The sequence below is a fragment of the Hevea brasiliensis genome, chromosome 2 (genome assembly GCF_030052815.1).
Source record: "Hevea brasiliensis isolate MT/VB/25A 57/8 chromosome 2, ASM3005281v1, whole genome shotgun sequence".
NCBI lineage: Eukaryota > Viridiplantae > Streptophyta > Magnoliopsida > Malpighiales > Euphorbiaceae > Hevea > Hevea brasiliensis.
In genome coordinates this window covers 111,286,157-111,306,517 of record NC_079494.1, presented here as the reverse complement: position 1 = coordinate 111,306,517, position 20,361 = coordinate 111,286,157, and the positions used below count along the sequence as shown (strand labels likewise).

General features: G+C 33.2%; 3 protein-coding genes across 4 annotated transcripts; 2 read left to right on the top strand and 1 right to left on the bottom strand.

Moving 5' to 3' along the window:
- Window positions 1–1,961: 1,961 nt before the first annotated feature.
- LOC110634459 (sodium/hydrogen exchanger 1) lies at window positions 1,962–7,176 on the top strand. Of its 2 annotated transcripts, none has more exons than XM_058138669.1 (15): window positions 1,962–2,138; window positions 2,315–2,477; window positions 2,624–2,742; window positions 3,252–3,349; window positions 3,423–3,482; window positions 3,825–3,871; window positions 3,971–4,165; window positions 4,391–4,437; window positions 4,949–5,015; window positions 5,150–5,250; window positions 5,382–5,483; window positions 5,672–5,810; window positions 5,888–5,950; window positions 6,285–6,368; window positions 6,646–7,176. In XM_058138669.1, the coding sequence occupies exons 1-15, from the start codon at window positions 2,044–2,046 to the stop codon at window positions 6,967–6,969; spliced, it is 1,704 nt and encodes a 567-aa protein (XP_057994652.1). In that variant the 5' UTR covers window positions 1,962–2,043; the 3' UTR covers window positions 6,970–7,176. The 2 variants fall into 2 exon arrangements, with proteins under 2 accessions (XP_057994652.1, XP_021639162.1); XM_021783470.2 differs by having other exon boundaries at window positions 1,995–2,138; window positions 2,278–2,477.
- A 152-nt stretch (window positions 7,177–7,328) lies between these two features.
- Window positions 7,329–10,755, top strand: LOC110634474 (protein NETWORKED 3C). The gene is made up of 3 exons (XM_021783488.2): window positions 7,329–7,791; window positions 8,257–8,388; window positions 9,888–10,755. The coding sequence occupies exons 2-3, from the start codon at window positions 8,292–8,294 to the stop codon at window positions 10,598–10,600; spliced, it is 810 nt and encodes a 269-aa protein (XP_021639180.2). The 5' UTR covers window positions 7,329–7,791; window positions 8,257–8,291; the 3' UTR covers window positions 10,601–10,755.
- Window positions 10,756–11,533: 778 nt separating this feature from the next.
- On the bottom strand, window positions 11,534–12,346 carry LOC110634486 (classical arabinogalactan protein 26-like). Its single transcript, XM_021783508.2, has one exon. The coding sequence runs from the start codon at window positions 12,204–12,206 to the stop codon at window positions 11,784–11,786; it is 423 nt and encodes a 140-aa protein (XP_021639200.2). The 5' UTR covers window positions 12,207–12,346; the 3' UTR covers window positions 11,534–11,783.
- Between the last annotated feature and the right edge of the window lie 8,015 nt (window positions 12,347–20,361).

The following is a 20,361-nucleotide window of genomic DNA, read 5'->3' as shown; positions in this document are numbered from 1 at the left end:
TTAAAAGCCCACGCAACATTGATTCAGTGGTAAAGGCATAATGAATTTGATCCCGAGTCGATCCCCATCCCCTTATACTTATAGAAAAAAAAAAAAATCATTAAAAAAATAAAGTTAAAAAAAATTTTGGTTTAGTATGCTTTTTAGAGGTAAGTCACCTTTTTTTTTTTTCCTCATTAATTTTAGTGACCCATCATAAATATGTTAGGTCATCTATATTTTTCATGCAATTTCCAAGCACTGTTTATTGTTATTATTATTATTATTATTAGAAAAAGGAAAAAGTTGAGAATGCAATGCTTATATTTAACTTGTTTGATTGGCAAAATATGCTATATGAGTACTTAATTAGAAGAATAATTGTAATGTTAGTGTAAAATATAGCTCGTTTCATTTGAGAGAATGATGCATCAAATTCTCATATAAGAAAGAGTTTAGTAGTGAAATTTGTATAAAATTAAAGTATTATTATTTTAATTATATGTATACTTTTTATTAATTTTTATATTAATTTCATAATAAATACTTAATTTAAATATATTAAACCCATTCTTATATAAGAACAAACTTATAGTAATTAAACTTTGAAAAGAATATTTTATTTTCATTATTTTTGGCAAATTAAATGGACTCCATTTTCCATTGAAAATTATATTTTTAATTTTTGATGAAACCTTAAGCACGCATAAACTAAATTTAAAAAGTCAGTTTGAAAATTGTTGAAATCGAAATAAACAAAACAAATGAATATAGAATTTAATTAGAATTTTAAAGTTGTCATTGTTGAGAGAGTTTCACCTGAATTTTAGAGTTTTTCTTTTATTTATTTATTATTTATTTAATTATTAATACTTAAAAAAAATTAAAATACTTTCACTGAAACAAGTAATCTTAACAATTTAATTTTAAAAATAAATAAATGAAAGTGCTAATAAAAATAAAATTTATGAATGATAAAATATATATATATATATATTAAAGCTGAAGTTATACAAACTCAGAAATAAATGTCACATATTTAAATAATTAATTTAAAAATATGTCATTTACCAGCCAATTATCATTGTCTTTTACCGATTTATACAAGCCAATTGATAAAAAATACCACTTAACAAAGGATATTGATTAATTGATATGTAAATAAAGATATAAAAATAATAATTATTAAACTTTACTTGAGTTAATTTATTTTTTTAATTTTTAAAATTTAAATTAAAAGAAAGATATTGAATATTGATTCTGCTTTTTTATCCGATAACATGTATATATCAACTAATTAAAAAATACAAACAATCTATTATTTATTAAATTTTAATTTTTAAAATTTAATAAAATTTATTAATATTAGAAAATAAATTCATTTCACATCTTTTAGATATTGAATATAGTGCTAATTAAAATTTTTTTATCTTCACTTGTTGATTTTAATAATTTAATTATTTTTATATAATTATATTTTTAATTATTTATTATTTTTTAAATCTTGATGTTTATGTTTTATAATTTGTTTATTAAATTTCATCTGTGTGTATGCATAAGTATATATTGTATTTCAAAAAATAAATATTTTTATAAAAGATTTAGAGTTTAAAATTATTTAATATCTAAAAAATATAAAGATTATAACTAGTTTCTATTTATAATTTAAAAAATAATATATTAATCAACTTATTTATTTATTCACGTTTAGAATAAAATTATAAAAAATTTATTATTAGTAAAGTTTTATAATATAGTTATAAAATATAAAATAAAAAATACATATAAATTTATATTATTAAAATAAAATAATAAATAATCAGAATTGCTAGTTAAAAATACTATTTTTAATATATTTTTTACAATAAAAGAGGAAAGGCACATCACGGTCCCACCAAACTTAAATTCATCGACATCTATGATCCCGACCACACCATAGTCGAACTCTACTCATTCGTTACGTTTTGCGCGGTCTTGCCTAGGCAACAGTTCACTTGTCCGTTCTGCTTCCCTCCTTTGAAGTTCTCTCTTCAAATCAAAATCTAATTTTCTCTCTCCGTCTCTATGTCGTTTTACATAAATATCTGTCGTACTCTCTCTCTTTCTCAGCATCTTCCATTCAAATCCTCTTTCTCTAGATGCGTGAGTGGGGGTTCAAGGTAAACGCCTGCTTCTTTCCTTTTAGCTTTCCTTTTCCAACAGTCTTGATGAGTTGTGTCTTGTGTGTTCTCAACATCATTTTTTGTTTATTTACTTCATTTTTCTTTAATTATTTGTGCTGACTTCTGTGTTTAATAGAGTGAGTTTATTAGTCCAATTCTGAGATGGGTTTCAGTTTGGGATCAGTGGTGGTGAGATTGGGGTTGAAATCAGGAACTGATGCAACCCCTGTTGATTCTATAACTTTGTGTGTGGCACTCCTTTGTGCCTGCATTCTCATCGGTCATCTTCTCGAGAAGAATCGATGGATGAACGAGTCAATTACGGCCCTTTCCATTGTAAGTTACTCTCTTTATTGTTCACAAATTTGACTTTTAAATGATGCTAAACTTAAATTTATTGCTATAATTGTGAAGTTTTAGGTGAATATGTGGTAGGGGATTGTGGAAGGCAATAGATTGATTATCTTTCTGTTTTATGGCAGGGCCTCTGTACTGGGCTTATTATCCTGCTAACCACAGAAGGAAAGAGCTCACACCTTTTTCTATTCAATGAACAGCTTTTCTTTATATATGTTCTTCCACCTATCATTTTCAATGCTGGGTAAGTGATGCATCTTACGTATCCATCTCTCTCCCCGACCCATTACCATTTGGCAAATCTCTTAGGAATATGATGTGTGATTCTTGATTTCAAGGTTTAGAGTCCTTCCTCTGCCTATTGGTATATTGAATCTTAAATCAGAAAAGCCTTCTTAGGTACTCTTTTAAAGTATTGTATTTCTCTGCTTTGCCAAGTATTCTTGGTCCCTAATTGTGCAAGACACTGACCTTTGGTGGGAAATTGGGTTCTAATCTTGTTATTAATTGACAAGCACACTTGCCCATGCTAGAGTTACAATTCAGAAAAGCAACAGTCAAGGTTTTTCCTTGAGTCATTTTTTAGCAAACTTTGGAGTATATATGGGTTGTGGAATTGCTCAAACGTGATCAATCAGAATTTGTTTAGCAGTATAATTTTTGGTTATGTATCTCACATTTTTCTGCTTTGTCTCTCTCTCTCTCCATCTGTTTATAGGAAGTGTTTTATGTCTATATACACGTGTGTAACAGTTTCCAGGTAAAAAAGAAACAGTTTTTTCGAAACTTTATGACAATCATGCTATTCGGTGCTGTTGGGACTTTAATATCCTTTATCATCATATCACTGGGTATGTTCCAATACTCTCTGCTGATACTTATTTTTGATTTATCATGGCTGTGACTTCTTAACTATTGCTTCAGGTTCGGTGCAGTTATTCAACAAATTAAATATTGATTTCTTGGACACAATGGATTATCTAGGTACTCTGTCTCTCTTCTCTAAGAAATTACTTGTATTTACTGGGAATGAAAAATAACTGGGAATGTTATGCCTAGATGCTATGTCATTATGAACCTATAATGAGGTATGAAAAAAATTAATTTTTGTTCCTTTTGCATTTTTGGAATTATATCATTTACGTTGTCTCCTTTTTATGAGTGTTTGTCTAGCTCATATGTTACTGTTTGGATTCAGCTCTTATCCATCATTAGAAGCAATATCTTCATGAACCATTAAGTGCAATTAAACAAAACATTGCTTTATATACTTCTTTCTTTTGATATTTTGATATTTATTTTTCACTTTCCTTTCCATTTTTTTAGCACTAGGAGCAATATTTTCAGCCACGGATTCTGTTTGCACCTTGCAGGTATAAATAATTTCAAGGCTGTCTTTTCTATCTTATATATGAAAAGTATATAAAAACAAACATAATATACTTTGTTGAGTTCTAGAATTGATGTGGCAGGTGCTCAATCAGGAAGAAACACCTTTGCTTTACAGTCTTGTCTTTGGAGAAGGTGTGGTAAATGATGCCACATCTGTTGTGCTTCTCAATGCAATTCAACGATTTGACCTCTCCCACATTACCTCAAGCATTGCTATGAAGCTGTTTGGCAATTTCTTATATTTGTTTGCTACAAGCACATTGCTCGGTGTGGCAGTGAGTTCCTTTCTCTCTCTCCCTCTCTCTTGACTATGTTCAGTGTTCGTGGCTTCTCAACACCTCTTCTTTAGATCAAATAAGAATTTTGCAGGTGAAGCTATCCATATGATCATGATAACTGCTATTTTGTTTTTATTTTCTGGAATACACCAATAGCACATGCTAGACTCATTTAAGATCTAATGTATCTTGTAAGCTATAACATTTTGTTTGTACTTTCAGGTTGGATTAGTAAGTGCTTACATCATAAAGAAATTGTACTTTGGCAGGTATCTTAAAGGGCAGTAATTCTTTTTCCTCAATTTTTTGTTTAGATATGGGGATGAATTCAATCTCTAGATGTAGATAAATTTTCAATGGTTTTGTTTTTGGGGCTTGGCTACCTACGAACTGTAGCTCTCCTTACTCTTAATCTCTAGAATTTTCTTTATTGTTTGATTTTGAAAACTTGTGCAAGTATGAATATTTAGAAATATATAGCTAACTTACTATGATCTATTAGTGTGATTTTTGTATGAGTCAAGAATTGAGTATTATGATCATAAATTTCTGGGATAAATTTGGCTTTTTATATTTTTTTAGAAAATTGCCTACTATGGTCAAGTATCTATAATGAGTCTCTCTCTCTCTCTCTCTCTCTCTCTCTCTCTCTCTCTCTCTCTCTCTCTCTATATATATATATATATATATATATATATATATATATATATATCTGTGTGTGTGTGTGTGTGTGTATAGTTAATTTGGAAACCGATTGAGCTAAATTATGCACAATATCAGGCACTCTACTGATCGCGAAGTTGCTTTGATGATTCTTATGGCTTATCTTTCATATATTATGTCTGAGGTAACATTTCTACTGATTTGCTAAGCACCCCATGAAATTCTCATGAACTTTTTACTTAAACATAGTGTCTGAGCTTAGATAGCATCTTACTTTCTGCTCTAACGGGTGTGTTGTGGAACTTATTTGTCATCCAGTTGTTCAATTTAAGTGCCATTCTCACCGTGTTCTTCTGTGGGATTGTCATGTCACACTACACCTGGCATAATGTGACTGAAAGTTCAAGAGTCACTACCAAGTAATTCAAATCTTTGAAACCGTTTCTCGGGACATTGAAATTGATTTGGTTCATATAGTCAAGTTCTTCCCCACTGTGGGTCATTGATGGCATGTTACTAAAATTCATGTGCTTTTGATTCATTTCTGCAGACATGCTTTTGCAACGTTGTCATTTATTGCAGAAATTTTCATCTTTGTATATGTTGGTATGGATGCCTTAGACATTGAGAAGTGGAAATTTGTGAGCAAGAGGTAATCCTAGCTAGAAGTCTACACAAATGTAGTTTCGTTAAGTCTCTTGTTTTGATATGTTGTCCATTTTTGTTCTTTGCCTGGTTTTTAACAGTATCAGATAAGCATTCTCTTCTGGTAAATAATTTGAGATTTGTAATTTACTGACTGCAAATAGCATGTATTGACTTTATACTTGATTTTTATAGTCCTTGCAGATCCATTGGTGTGAGTTCAATACTTCTTGGGCTAGTATTGGTTGGAAGAGCTGCTTCTATATTTCCTTTGTCCTTTATATCAAATTTGACCAGGAAGTCTCAAAGTGACAAAATTGGATTAAAGCAGCAGGTAGGCATTTATTGTATTATAATGTTAAGTTTTCACCCAAGTGAATCACAAATGAGTAGTTAATTTTTCTCAAACAGGTTGTAATATGGTGGGCTGGGCTCATGCGAGGAGCTGTATCTGTGGCACTCGCTTATAATCAGGTAAATACTGGACAACGGTTCACAAGTCTAGGGTATCTGCAGTTAAAAGAGAAGAAAGAGAATCGATTATAGGATGGCCAATCCAAAAGTTTTCTTAATTTGAGGGGAATGCCTATGTTTGATTGATTCTAATTCTGAAATGAATGGAGAAGCTGATGGAGTTTCTGCCTCATTCAATACACTTGGTTATCCAGTGTTTCCACATCTAGATTTAGCAGTACTTTTCTCTGTTGCATATAAGGATGTTATTAATTATATGTTACAAAAGAATATTTTAAATTGATTTGACATGGCATTTTTATGTGTTAAATTTTGTATAATGATTTCCATGCAGTTTACCAACTCCGGGCATACTCTATTGCCGGGAAATGCCATGATGATAACAAGCACCATTTCAGTTGTTCTTTTTAGCACAGTGGTAAGAGACCTCATCCTGATTAAAAAGCTTGCTTATCCATCCAGTCTGTGGTAATATAAACTGTAGTAGCTTTGATTGTGAAGTATGATATTTATCGGATGATTGAGGTTCTATGCTAGTTTTGTAATGTACTCCCTCTTAATGCTACAACAGTATCACTAGAGATGTCATAGACTCTCTGCGCAATGTTAGTTGACTGTGTTTCCAACATAACTCAAGCAATAGACATAGATGATTTCATAAGCATGAAGCCACTTGAGCTTGTTTGTCCTTTCAGGTATTTGGATTAGTAACCAAGCCTCTTATGAGAGTGTTGTTGCCAAAGACACAATCAAGCAATGAATTAAGTTGTGAGTTAGCAGATTCAGTTGATTCAAAGTCTCTTGCTTTACCACTTCTTGGTAATGGGAAAGAAAGAGAATCAGATGCCGATATTAATATTCCCCTTCCAACAAGCAAACGCATGCTTCCGTGGGACCCAACTCATACTGTCCATCACTATTGGCGGAAATTTGATGATGCCTTCATGCGTCCGGTGTTTGGCGGAAGAGGATTTACACAATATGTTCCTGCCTCACCAACACAATGGACTCTTCTTTGATATATGGTAAGAAGAAGAAGAAGAAGAAGAAGACAAGGAGGAAACAGGGTAATGCATAAAAACAAGTTGTGGTTGATAGTATTATATGAATACAAGTTTTCTTTTTTCTTTTTTTTTAAATTTACATAATCAAATGATACTAAATTATATTTATTTATAATCATATAAAATATAAAAAATAAAATAAAATTATATATTTATTAATAATTTTATTATTCAGTTTAATTAATAAAGTTCATAATTTTTTTTTTAATTTAACCATGAAAGGGCCCGATTCAATACTAATATGACCAATAAAAAAAAAGCCAATGGCACTCTAAGCCAAAAATTGATTTTTGGAAAAAAAAAAAGATAAATATTGTCATTATATTTTTGGCAACAAGTTAAAGAGAAATTTTTGTGAAAATAATTGAGATGGGAAAGGGTGGTGACGTGGCTTTCGACCGTTGCCCACTGGGAAATTTTTAGTCCCGCGGGACGCTCCGCATGATTCGATTTCGATGAGCAATTTAGTAAAGTCACATCTACCGGAACTCTTCTTTGCTACACGTGCCCTTTTCCTATTCGTCTTAAAACTCTAATAAGTACCAGAAACAAAGAGACAAAGATATTGGCAACTACAAGAAATCGTACTATTTTATTTAATTTAAATCACCCCATCACTGCACATCGTCTTTGTTTCTTGTTCTACACTGTATATATGGTATGCACTGACCTAATAGCAGATTCAAGCGCGCACACACACAGAGAAAGAGAGAGAGAGAGAGAGGCTCCATTGTCGTCTCTCGCGGGAAGAAAGGAAGACCACTGAAGACCACTCAGGTACCTTCTCCAGTTTCTGTGATCTCTGCAGTTTTTTGGCTAATTAACCTTCGATTCCCTCTTCTATATGGTGATGGAACTTACAGCTTCAAATATAGATTCTCTTTTTCTTCCCTAATTTGCTGCGGATTTGCCGTCTCTTGTTTTTCTTTTCCTTTTGAATTTTGGTACATATTATTTCAGGCATGTGATTTGGCGTTTTCAAAATTGCACTTCCCTTTATGGTATTTAGTGGATACAATGACTAAACTGACCCCGATATTTTATGCTGCTTCTCCCATGGGAGATGACTAAATCTGTCTTTTTAGACCCTTTTTGTCCCTATATATGGTAATAGCAATGACGCCAAGCTGTAACGGTCGTCGTTCTGTAGGTTTGATGTGGATTTTCGACTCTGTATTCTATTTTATGAGGTCACAAGTGAAAACCCTTTTGTTGATTTTGAGCTGTGTACTTTCGATTTAGATAAAGAAGAGAGCAATCAAGAAGAGACATAGAAGATGGTGGAGATGCTGAAGAAGGATACGTCACACTGGTGGTGGTTTGACAGTCACCAAAGCTCCAGGCGCTCTCCGTGGCTACAATCCACTCTTGGCGGTGAAAGGCTTTTCTAATCCATAACTCTCGTTGTTTTTTTTTGTAATATGTGGTTTTCGTTCTCGTTTTCTTGCTTTTTTTTTTTTCCACTGTTCTGGAAGAGATGGATCAGTTTTGAAGGCCCAAAGTTTTGAATCGTTTCTTTAACTTTTTTTTTTTTAATTCCTTACTTTTCAGTGAAATTCTAGTGAGGAATTGAGCACGAGTGATTAGCTAGTAAAGAATGGTTGTTACCTTTTTGGGGGTAGACGACTTCTAGCAAATATTAGGTTTCAACGTATTTACTTGTCCAAAATTGTAGTATGTGGCTGCACCTTCATGGACTCTTTGAGAAACTATAGTCGTGAAAAAAAAAATCAGGAACCGAGGATTGGTGCAGAAAGTTTATTAGGGAGAAATTCCAAGAAATTGCTTCTTTTCTGTGTGGTTTTGGATACACATGTGGGGTTAGAGGAAGGTTCCGCCAAGGGCGGTGTGATATTCTATTTTTCCTCTTTTTGTTCTTTTACTTGGTTCATTTGGCTGGGATACAACGAAAGAGGAATAAACCTCTATTTGCAGAGTTACCATTTGACTGGCGGGGTAACTATCAGTAATGTTAAGATCATTGCACAAATTGTTGAGGGAAAAAAAGAGTTGATATTGGAGGGGTCCACAGACAATGTAAACTGGTGGTATTTTATGATAAAGGATAGCAATAGCAATTGAGACCAGAAAAGTATATATTAACATGGAGAACCTCAAGTTCATTTCTCTGAATGGGTCATATTTTATCTCCTCGGTACTACTTCTGAGGATGATCTATCGTCTGTGATTTTATGACCATGAGTGAACCAATTGTTGTCGTCTTTTTGCATAAATTTACTTTTAGGAATGGCCCCAGAAGATTCATTTTTTTTAAGCTTCTTAAGGGTCTCATTATAGCCTAATAACGTACTGGACGGACCCATTTGTGTTTAGTTAAACGTGAAGGAAACTTTTTCAAGCATAACATGTAGACTCTATTAGGGCTTTGAAGGTTGGTGGGGCCGTGAACTCTTTTTATAAATTACGTTGTTCCTTTGCCAGCATGGACCCTTTTGATAAACTAAACAATGCTTCTTTCTTTCATTTCTTTTCTTCACTTTTTCTTTTTGCTAAATCGACCAGGAGTGTTGATAGTTACACAAAACAGGATAAGAATTTTTGTTCTGTATGATACTTGATGTAGTTATGATTGTGCTTTGTAAATGAAGGATATTTTGGTATCATTGTTTGAAGAAGTTGAATTTATAATTGTGAGCATTGATAATTTTAGACAACTATGTTAATATTCTAAATTAGTTGCTCATGCGTTTCACAAGGAAAAATTCCATGATATCAATGGTGAACTCTTGGGATTTGATCTCTTGCAATCCAATGTTTTCTTAGCGTTATTAATTTTCTGAATTTTCGTAACTTTGTATTTCTGATTATATGATTGATTTGGGGCATTGAAAATCTCTTTTCTGGTATGTCAGAGCTAGACAGGAAGACAAAGACAATGCTGAAATTGATAGAGGATGACGCAGACTCATTTGCCCAGCTTGCAGAGATGTATTACAAGAAACGGCCAGAGCTGATTAGCATGGTTGAAGATTTTTACAGGACACATCGATCATTAGCAGAGCGATATGATCAACTTAAGTCTGACCCTGGAAATCGCTTTCTAACAACAATGGGGTCCCCATTTTCAACAAAATATCAACAGCAGAAGTTAGTGAATGGGATAGATCAAGCCTGTGACAAACATTCTGAAATTTACGACCTGGAGGATTCTGCTGAATCTGAAGTTGAAGATCCAGAACAGGAAGAAGAAACTGAACTTGAAGAAGAAATGGGGGATGTTGAGGAACCTGAACAAGAACTAGAACTTAGTCAAGTTGAAGTTTCAGGTGCAATCTGCAATGATGAAGTGATGAAATTACAGCAAGAAATAGAAAGACTCAAAGAAGAGAACAGGATTCAGAGGGAACAACTCTTGCAGAAAGATGAAGAGAAGAGAGAGGTTATAAGACAGCTCAGTTTGGCTATGGAAGTGCTTAAGCTAGAAAATGTGCAGCTCAGAAAGCGTGTAGCTAGAGACTCAACCAAGAAAACGAGCCTTTTTGTGTTCGAGAACTTGAAGGAGATATTTTCAAGGAAGCTTTTCAATGGGTCTTCAAAATCTCGGGGGAGTATACTAGCTCTTTAGGCATGGGTTGCAGCCAACAATTATTGTACATGTAGTTTGTAGACACAGTTCATATCTAAAAGAGAATGTAACTCAATTTTCTGTTCAGCTGAATTTAGGAAGTAAACATACAATGTCTTTGAACTCTATTTAGGTAGTAAATGTCAAATTTAGCATGCCTCTGAATCTATATCCATTTAGCTATATAATAAATGAATATTATAAAGCTAAGTTTTGAAATATTATCCATTTAGCTATATAATAAATAAATATTATAAAGCTAAGTTTTGAAATAGGTTTACACAATATTACCTCCAAGTGTTTGTTCTATTTGTTTGCCAAGAGGCATGGTTTCTCCTTTTGCTCTTCCAACCCATTCAAATTCCATATTATGTTACAACAATAAATAGATTAAATTAATTTTTTTTAATATATATATATATATATATATATTTTCATGGTTCCCTTTACAAATATTTTTAAAATATTTTTAATAAATTAAATATAAATATAAGAACCATTATATAGCTATATTTTCCTTCAATTAAATAATATATTAATAATGATTATAAACGGGCGTTGCACTGTTAAAAATCTAGTTTTTAATTTTGTCAATACTACTATTATGCTATCTTGATGCAATTTATCAGAGGTAACCTGATTTTTTTTTTTCTAAATTTTTTTAGCAGTTGCTACATTAATGTATATACAGAAGGAGGAGGAAGGAGAATCAGTGGTTACAAGAGATTGTAACCAGCATCCTACCAGAATACTACCACATAGTTCAAACATGTCTAATGGAAGCAGATTCATCGATACTTGCTCAATCTGTAAGATTGGAAGTAAAACAAGCACAATATAAAAACAGAGAATTTACAGTTTCAGCAGATAAATTTTAGTTTTGTAATCTTCAAAACCTTCATCCGATAGTTTGTCTCTTTAAGAACATTGAAATATAAGAATTGAGAATGCAACTTTATTTATTTAATAGTTTTCAAGACAAATATCCTACCACATAGTTAAAACAATGCCTTCCTCAGAAAAATAAAAATAAAAATAAAAATAAAAACAATGCCACACACTTTCATTCTCACCTAACATCACAATATGACATTAAACTATATACTACAAAAAGAAATCAACTAAAAATAAAAGAGAAAGTGGAACCACTAGCAACAATAATGGAGCTGCCACCAAGAGTACCTCACAAAGCAGAAAGCTGCATCAAGCAAAACACCAGCAAACCCAGAAAGCATACAGCTAGATTTAAAGGTCCTGATGAACTTAGAGAAGTGGCAGAAGAAGCTGGTAAAGACCCAGATGGTGATATTGCAAACACAGGCCCTGGAGCTGGATCGATAAGATCTGGATTCGGAGGACTTGGGCTAGAAGGAATGGTGGGGAGTGATGACTCAGCTGGAGAAGGTACCCCAGCTCCAGTAGTAGGGAACACAGGCTCAATATCTGGTGATAAACTTGGAGGAGAGGATAAGGGAGCTTCAGGTAACAATGCAGGGGCTGCTGATATGGTAGAAAACTGTACATGTACTTGAGATGTAAAAGCTGGTGAAGAAAAATAGGCCATGAAGACCATGAAAGTTGTCAAGAATGACCAAAAGGAAGCCATTAATGATGATGAAATCAATTCACCTGTTATGAACTTCAATAAATGTGCAGAGAGAGAGAGAGAGAAGTATTATGGAAGAATTTTGAGGAGGTTCGTGATTAAGGGTTAAAGGGTCTCTGGTAAGAAGTGATGGTGGGACTGTCTGCCAAGCGTCCATAGATTATTGGGAATTGATTTTGTGAAGACAGCTCTGCATTTTGGCTATAGGACAAGATTTATATGCAATTGTAAACAGGATCACATGATGGTTGTATGACTTTTATCCTTTTCTGGTCCGTGAAATTCCATAACTGAGAAGAAAACTCCCAGCACATGCAAGTAGAATGGCAGCAAAATATTATAATAGTAGATGATTTGTTTTGATTGCATGTTAATCAGTGATTTACAGTGACATTTATTATGTGGAATCATTGCTTTTTTGTGAGTTTGTGATCCCCCAAATTATGGGAATCCAACCCAAATACCCAATGAGTAATATTATTATTTACTAGGTTCAATTTACTGTATTGGAATCCTGCATTTGTCTACCTAATCATAGACTATTTCTATTTTGTACTACTCTGACTCAGGTCACTGAGCTTACCTAAGTGTCTGTCAATTGTTAGAAAATTGATGATAAACAGAACAACAGAAGTGAAAAGCAGCAGTTTAGTCATTGATTCATGTGTTAGAGATCCGCTTTCAACTGGCTAACAAATCATGTTTGATTTTTGTCCACCACTATTCATTTCTTGCTAATATATGATAACTGGAGCGAGCAGGTGAGGGCAAGAAGCAACAAAGCAACATGGTCTTGATCACTTTCACTTGTTTATGTCAAAATATGTACCGCATTTAAAACAGTAATTGTATTGAAAGGATTGGATAAATAATTAAAAAAAAAATGCCCCCATTGAATGTTAATTTAAAAAATTTCCCAAACCAGATACATTTCTAACCCTTCAGGAAAAAATAAAAATGATCATGATGTTCGCCATGCTTTTTGAGATCGGCTATGAGCAAATGTATCATGCAAAAGGAAATGAATAGATGATCATGATTAGAAATTTGCTGTCACAATTTGGAAAATTTAAAGAAACTGATAAATGTAAGTATCTCAGGCCAATTTAGGTGACTTGTAAACATTAGAGATGAGAAATTACCTGCAATCTCTACAGGAACAAACACCAGTACACCACTCTTATACCAATTATGTCCCTGGTGAGACTCCTGGAAAAACAGTTGCAACTATTTCTTTTTTCAGATGTAATTCAAAAGACACAGCGTGCGTTCAGAACGAAAATCAAACTTATTTAGCCAAGGAAGCTTTAATTGTTCATGATCTTACCCACAAGTGAGTTACGGATGGAGCAAAACTGAATTTAATTTCATAATCCAAAAATTAATCCTAAAATATTAATAAAAATAAGTTAAGATTTTTATATCAAAATTAAATTATATGACGTGGGACAGAGTAGCTACACTCCCGTATCATATGGATGTGAACTTTAGAATTTCAAGCCGAAAGGCACTGCTTGGGCTTTTGTTCAATGTTCCCCATTACAATGAGAGTTTCCCAACTTCAATAAAAGGGACAAAAATGAAGAAGACATGATGAAGGTGATTTAGCTTGGACTGCCGAGGTCCGAAAAGTTGCTGAAAAGGCAAATAATAACCACCATCTGACTTTATATTTTGCTTTTATTGCAAATTGGCTCCTAAAATGAGAGTGATTTTGACATCTAATTCACGACTTTCTCAGCAATGATTATAATAATTGGATCTTAATTTAGTTGGTTGATTAGACTTGATTAGTTAATTAGCAACGGTTGGAAAAAATGAGGAGGGTTACATCTTTTTCCTGGTGTTATGCCAAAACTGAAAAGGAAAATCGAGTGTGGGGCACCCACATACTCATGGGGTCCCTTTCAAATTTTAAATTCTTACATTTTGTTTTTCCTCCATTAATATTACAGCAAGCAAAATCAGCTACATCACATTAATTAATTTCCTTCAAATCAAATCCACATATTTTTCTCCTTGGGCATGCCTAAACCTGATTCTATCCCTCATATAAAATAATATAAATATCCATTATCGCAAATCATTACAACCAAATTTCAAGGCTGATTGCAGCTGCTCTCACTTAACCGAAAAGATAGACATGGAAATTCGTTAAAAATAGAAAAACTCTTACCTCCCGCCCAAAAAAGGGATAAAAGAAGGAAAAAAAAAAAAAGAAACAAAAACCTCAATGACGGGCGGTACAGGAGCTCAAAAAAATGAGCAGAAGCTTTGGCATGCCATCGATTGGGAAGTTAAGGGCAGTATCCATGCTTACCAACTAAGGGTGTCCTAATAAAATTAAAATTGACGTGTTAACATTTGGAGGTTACGCCCAAAGGAGTCCATCAAAGCCAATTTCCGGATTTGAAACTGGGCTGTCACCCAGTGGATCTGGTTCTATTACTTGCTTATCTGCTGGTGAGTCTACAAATGGCTCCAACAGCAAGATAATTGTCTACAAACTCAAACACTAAATATGCCGATCAAGAACATGGAGATTTGAGAACACAAGTGGGGGTGAAAAATCAGACAATTCAGAAAAGGGATGGCACACCACCTACAATCAACAAGGTAGGCTAGGTTATGAAATATTTTTTATTCGGGTGCCATTCAACTTCAAAACCTGAAATGGTTTTGTCCACGAGAATTTATGAATATAAACCATAAGGAATAGGCGGACAAAAAATAAATAGATAACTTGCCTACTGATTGCTCATATACTCGTATCCAGTATTGACTTCATTTGCTAAGACCTATAGGAAGAGAATATTGATTTAAAGTAAAAAAGAAATAGAAAACCTTAAACTTCAAAGGAAAACAGTTAGTCTATGGAATAGGATATGATCCTTCTTTAGTGAAAGATTTAATCAATGCCGAAAATGTTGTTGCCACATTCAGAGCAGAAGAGTTTCCACCATTAAGACCATAAGAAAAATCAAATGAAGGGGGGATCACTAGCTACTGTTGGATGCGAAAGCATAAAGCTTACCAGTGATAGGATAACAATTTGTTACCCTTCGAAACTTGCCAAAGAGCACCATGCTTTTGCTAGTAGTTTTAACCGAGCACAAAGGGGGAAAAAATAAAATTTAAAATCATATTATTTTGTATATAAAAAGAATAAACAAGTTGAAAATAACAGTTTCAAAGTGTATTGTGACTAGATATGTTCTCTAATTTTTGCTACTATACCCTATAGATTCTTCACACTCCTCACTTTCATTGGGAAGGAAAAGGAATATTATAAAATAATAATAATAAAAAGCACTAGCATATACTTGCAACGAGAATTTTATCCACAAAAAGCTTTGTGTTTACATTGCCAAAGTGCCATAAAGCATTACGTACTCTATCATGGTTGTGAGGGGTAAATGCCAAACCGGCAATTATTAGTTAAGAAGGCCGGCCTCCATCAACATTATTGGAAACCTTGAAGCAAAGACACGAGAATGAATAAAAATGATGGAATAAACTTAAATATCATGTAAAAAGCCAAGTTTCCAATAGCATTACCATATATGTACTCTTGGATTCAAAGCAACTTCAACCTTCATGAACAAGCCGGCTTTGATGATACCAAGTTCTGCCAGATCACCAGCAAATCTGTGTCAAGAGCATCATTACACATACAAGGAACGATGTCAAGTCTAAATATAATTAGAACACTTCTATAGAGTAAAATGAGGCGAAAGGTTATTAAGAAAACAAAAGGTAGAAATTTGGAATAATTCTTTGGTAATAAGGCCCTTTACTTTTGACTAATAAGGTAATGAAATGCAATCGCTCGTTTCATCGGAATGGCACTGTTTCTTCACACCCTACGTGAACATCAAAACTCACAATCACGCCCCCCTGAAAATATAGCATCAAAGTTCTTATTAAAAGCAGGAAAAAAAAAATTAAATAATGCTGCTCAAGAGGCAGAGAAAATCCATTAGCCTAAGATGAGATTTCGATGCCAGGCTTTTTCGTCTTATTGGTGGAATTTAACTGGCTTTCCAGCATAATCACATCACAGTCACACAATGATAAATAAGAGACATACCAGTTGCCAATGGAAAAAATGAAAGGGATTATGGACTAGAACTCTCCCAAATTAATTTGGCCCAATTGGAATAGTTTCTAAATTCTAACTGTACACAGCTTGATTCAGAGCCTTTTGAAAGTAACACATCATATTGCTATAGACTTTCCGTTTTTTGACTGCCTTTTCAGTACTTTTCCCTTTTCCCATTCACAAATACTTTTATATATTAAAGAAATGTTAGTTTGATAATCTTGAGAAACACTATGGCAACATTTTGTGGTTCCTTTGCATACAAGAAACTCCAGCATTATTTGCATCAGAGGTCGGCTCAACTCGCCGTACCAGCAAACCCTGCACAATTGTAATTTATGAGGAAACTGCTTGGCACATTCATGCTATCAAGTAGCAATGAAGTAATGACACTGCAAACTTGTGCTTAATATATCACATGTAAGATGGGGAGAGAAGCAAATTGTAGCACTGTTACAACAGATAAGTTTGAGATTCGATAAATGATAAGAAACACCTCATTAGACTGTACTTTTAAGCACACACGCAATGCTGGATTCTCCAACAAGAACAAATATGAACTAATCTTGCTATACTGGAGAACAGCCTTTACAGATGCAGACACCAAATTAAGTTTCATGTCATAGATCATGTAAAATCCTCAACTTACTACGCGGATCCTAAAGAAAGCCAATTGACAAATGATGATGACACCTTCAACAATTCATATATGCAAATTTTATAACAAACAGTTCTATCTCTGAATCAGTCAAAATCAGAACAAGAAACTTTTAGAGATGTTTGGCCCTTAAGATTGTCAAGCACCTCATTGCATGTCAATATCCAATTTACACCCATCGAGTTTAAATATATGAACATTCAGCATAGAAATATGCAAAATTCACCATATGGAATATATATGAGAAATGATGGTATCTCACCAGTGTATTTTCTGTTCCTCTCATAGTCATTCAGAAAATGAGATACAACTGTTGTTGGAATCACATAACCAGTATTCTAAGATTCTTCAGATCTGTAAACCTGAAAGAAGTGTTTCATGAAAACATAATAAAGACGGGGCAATTGCAAGTAAAAGAATGACAGATTTTGCAAGCAACAACAAAAGATGAGAACTTCCAGTTTATTAGACTATGAAGACTTTTACCAACAAGCATGATGCAATTCATAGAAGGAAGTATGAACTGGAGACAGTTCATTCTTCAGATGAAGTCATATAAACAGATAATATCAAACCAGGTAAACACTGACAGCTTAAGTGCAACAACATGCCAAAGAACGTACCTGAAATGGCACTCCAATGCACTCCCCTTGGTCATTAAATGCAGGACCACCACTATTAACTAAAATCTAGCAGGTATAAGCAGTGGCTACCACAAAAATATGACATAATGCCTCAATAAAACGAGAGAGAGAGAGAGAGAGAGAGAGAGAGAGAGAGCTGTCATTATTAGGAATCCATATAGAAGCAATTTCCAGAATGAAAATACATAAACTACAGAGTACAGACATTTTAACATGGAGTAGAATATTGAAAACATAAGTTACAGAACATCTACTAACCAGGATTTATTGCTTCATCAATTTGAATACCCAACAAGTCAGATGACCCATGAGGATATGACGTAACATGAAGTAGTAAACAACATGGTGTCATGTTCTTCAAACATGCTGCTCAAAGACATTCCTTAAGATATCAAATGATCACATGTGACGTGTTCGAACTGTAACAAGTCATAGGTTTCAAAGTGGAATCGAACTTCTATGCGTGATACAACTCCATTTGTCACTGAAATGGTGTCTCCTCCAAGACGATATCCCACAACAGTTACTGCATCCTGCCCATGTAAAAAGAAATATGAAAGTAGTTTAAAAAGTTGCCCGGAAAGATATGCATACAATGCAGAATATGAATATCAACATATATATTAGAATAGTTTCATATTACTACAGATGAATGTTTTATTTATTTCCATTTTCAAAACTAAGCTACATAAACTCAGTATAAGACGTAAATTTCAAATGAGCCAGCATAAAATGATAAAAAGGTCTCTTTTCCCTCTTCCAGGAGGAAGGGAGGAGTGGATTTGATCAACCCCAAAGCATTTGATGGAGGTCTCAACTAGGTACCAAATTTATAATATCTGTCATGATGTCATATGATGTTAGTTTGGTTTTATACTAAACTTATATGATCAAATAACTGATGCTGCTCCATCTTTACAACTTTAAAAGATTATGAAATGCATAGTTTGGTTTTAGACTTTTAGTAGATACATAAAACTTACATAGTCAAATACCTGAGGCTGCTTCATCTTTACAATTTTAGAAGATCATGAAATGAACATTAAATATTTAATACTCTGAAATTTAATTGTTTAAAGAAGCACGATAATTTAAAGCAGTTGCAAATGCACAGACAAAAAGATCCATTGACATGGAAGTAAAACACACACCCACAAGAGCACAAAATGATGCCATGACTCTACGTGAAAGGGATCTTCTGAACCTGAAGACAGGGCAAACGTCCAAAATGGACTGGTTCAGCTCCTTCCCAAAATTCCTCATTCTCTACTGAAAGTAAAGCTAAATCACAATCGACGCCTCTGGTTAATACCTGCATTTTAAATCACTGTGAGGAATTAAGTTGTAAAATCTTACCAATATCCCATAGGCATAAACATCTTAAACATAGCAGCTTGCTTAGGCATTCATTAATTAACAGTAAATTCAAATCTTCCTATTAGATTTTCTGGGTGAAATGCAAAACACAAATGAAAAAATCCAAGAATGTTCAGGAGCTCAAAGACAAATGCTGAGAGACAGAATTACAGCATACAAGCTTAAATGCCGCAATGCTGCTAATTTTATCGTATTATGAGAATATAATTAATAAATTAAAAAATATTTTCAATTTTATTTTATAATAATATGAAATATTATATTTACATTTTATAAATAAAATTATTATCTACTAATAAAATTATATTGCATATTAGTTACATATATATAGTTTTGGTTAACATCAACTCATCCACTAATGCTAATAGTATAATATTTGTTTAAAACAATATAATATTTATTATTTACTTATTATAATACATTGAAATATAATTTAATAATAAAAGAAATTTAATTATCGAGGCTAATTATAAAATAATAATAATAATAATAATTAAAAAATAAAATTAATTAACATATCTAAAAAAAATTAACATTTTTCTCATAATAATAGATTTAATATATAAGATCAATGTATATGCGCATTGCTTTAAAATATTTTTTAATCATTAAAAAATAAATTAAATAGATTTTAATTACATCAAAATTTAAGAGTATAACTAACTTAATTATTTGTTACTTGTATACTTTAATAAATTAATCTATAAATATATATTATAAGAAATCAATAGATATTATTTTTAATATTTTTAGATAACAATAGCTTAGCCGGTCCCAAGCCCGGATAAAGGAGGAGGGTTGCGGTAGGTGACAACCAGCGTAAAAATTTCGTCACACCCTATGATATGGATTCAAATGATATAAACGTTGGGGCGTCCTCTACTAACGGCGCTACATGAGCCGGGTGTAGTGATAAATATGCAAGGGTGTAGGGCGTTCACGAAAGCGGCAGCGCCATCTTTGGCGCCGGGTGTGGTGTTAAGTGAGCAAGGGTTCCCACATCATGGACGGGTGTGGGTAAAGAAGTTAGTCCATAAGACAGATAATAGAACAAATAGTGGAACAGAACACAAGATAGACATAGAAAATAATAGAAGATATCATAGAAGGAGACCAATTAGGAAGGAGCAGGATAGGAGGAGGATCAGGGTTGGTATTTGGAATGTTGGATCACTTACAGGAAAATTAATGGAGCTTGTGGATACCTTGGAAAGGAGAAGTGTGAATATTACTTGCATTCAGGAGACTAAATGGGTAGGAGAGAAAAGTAAGAAAGTGGGTAATTCATGGTACAAACTGTGATTTACCGGAAAGGAGAGAAACAAGAACGGAATGGATATAATCATAGACAGGACATTGAAAGACGCAGTAGTA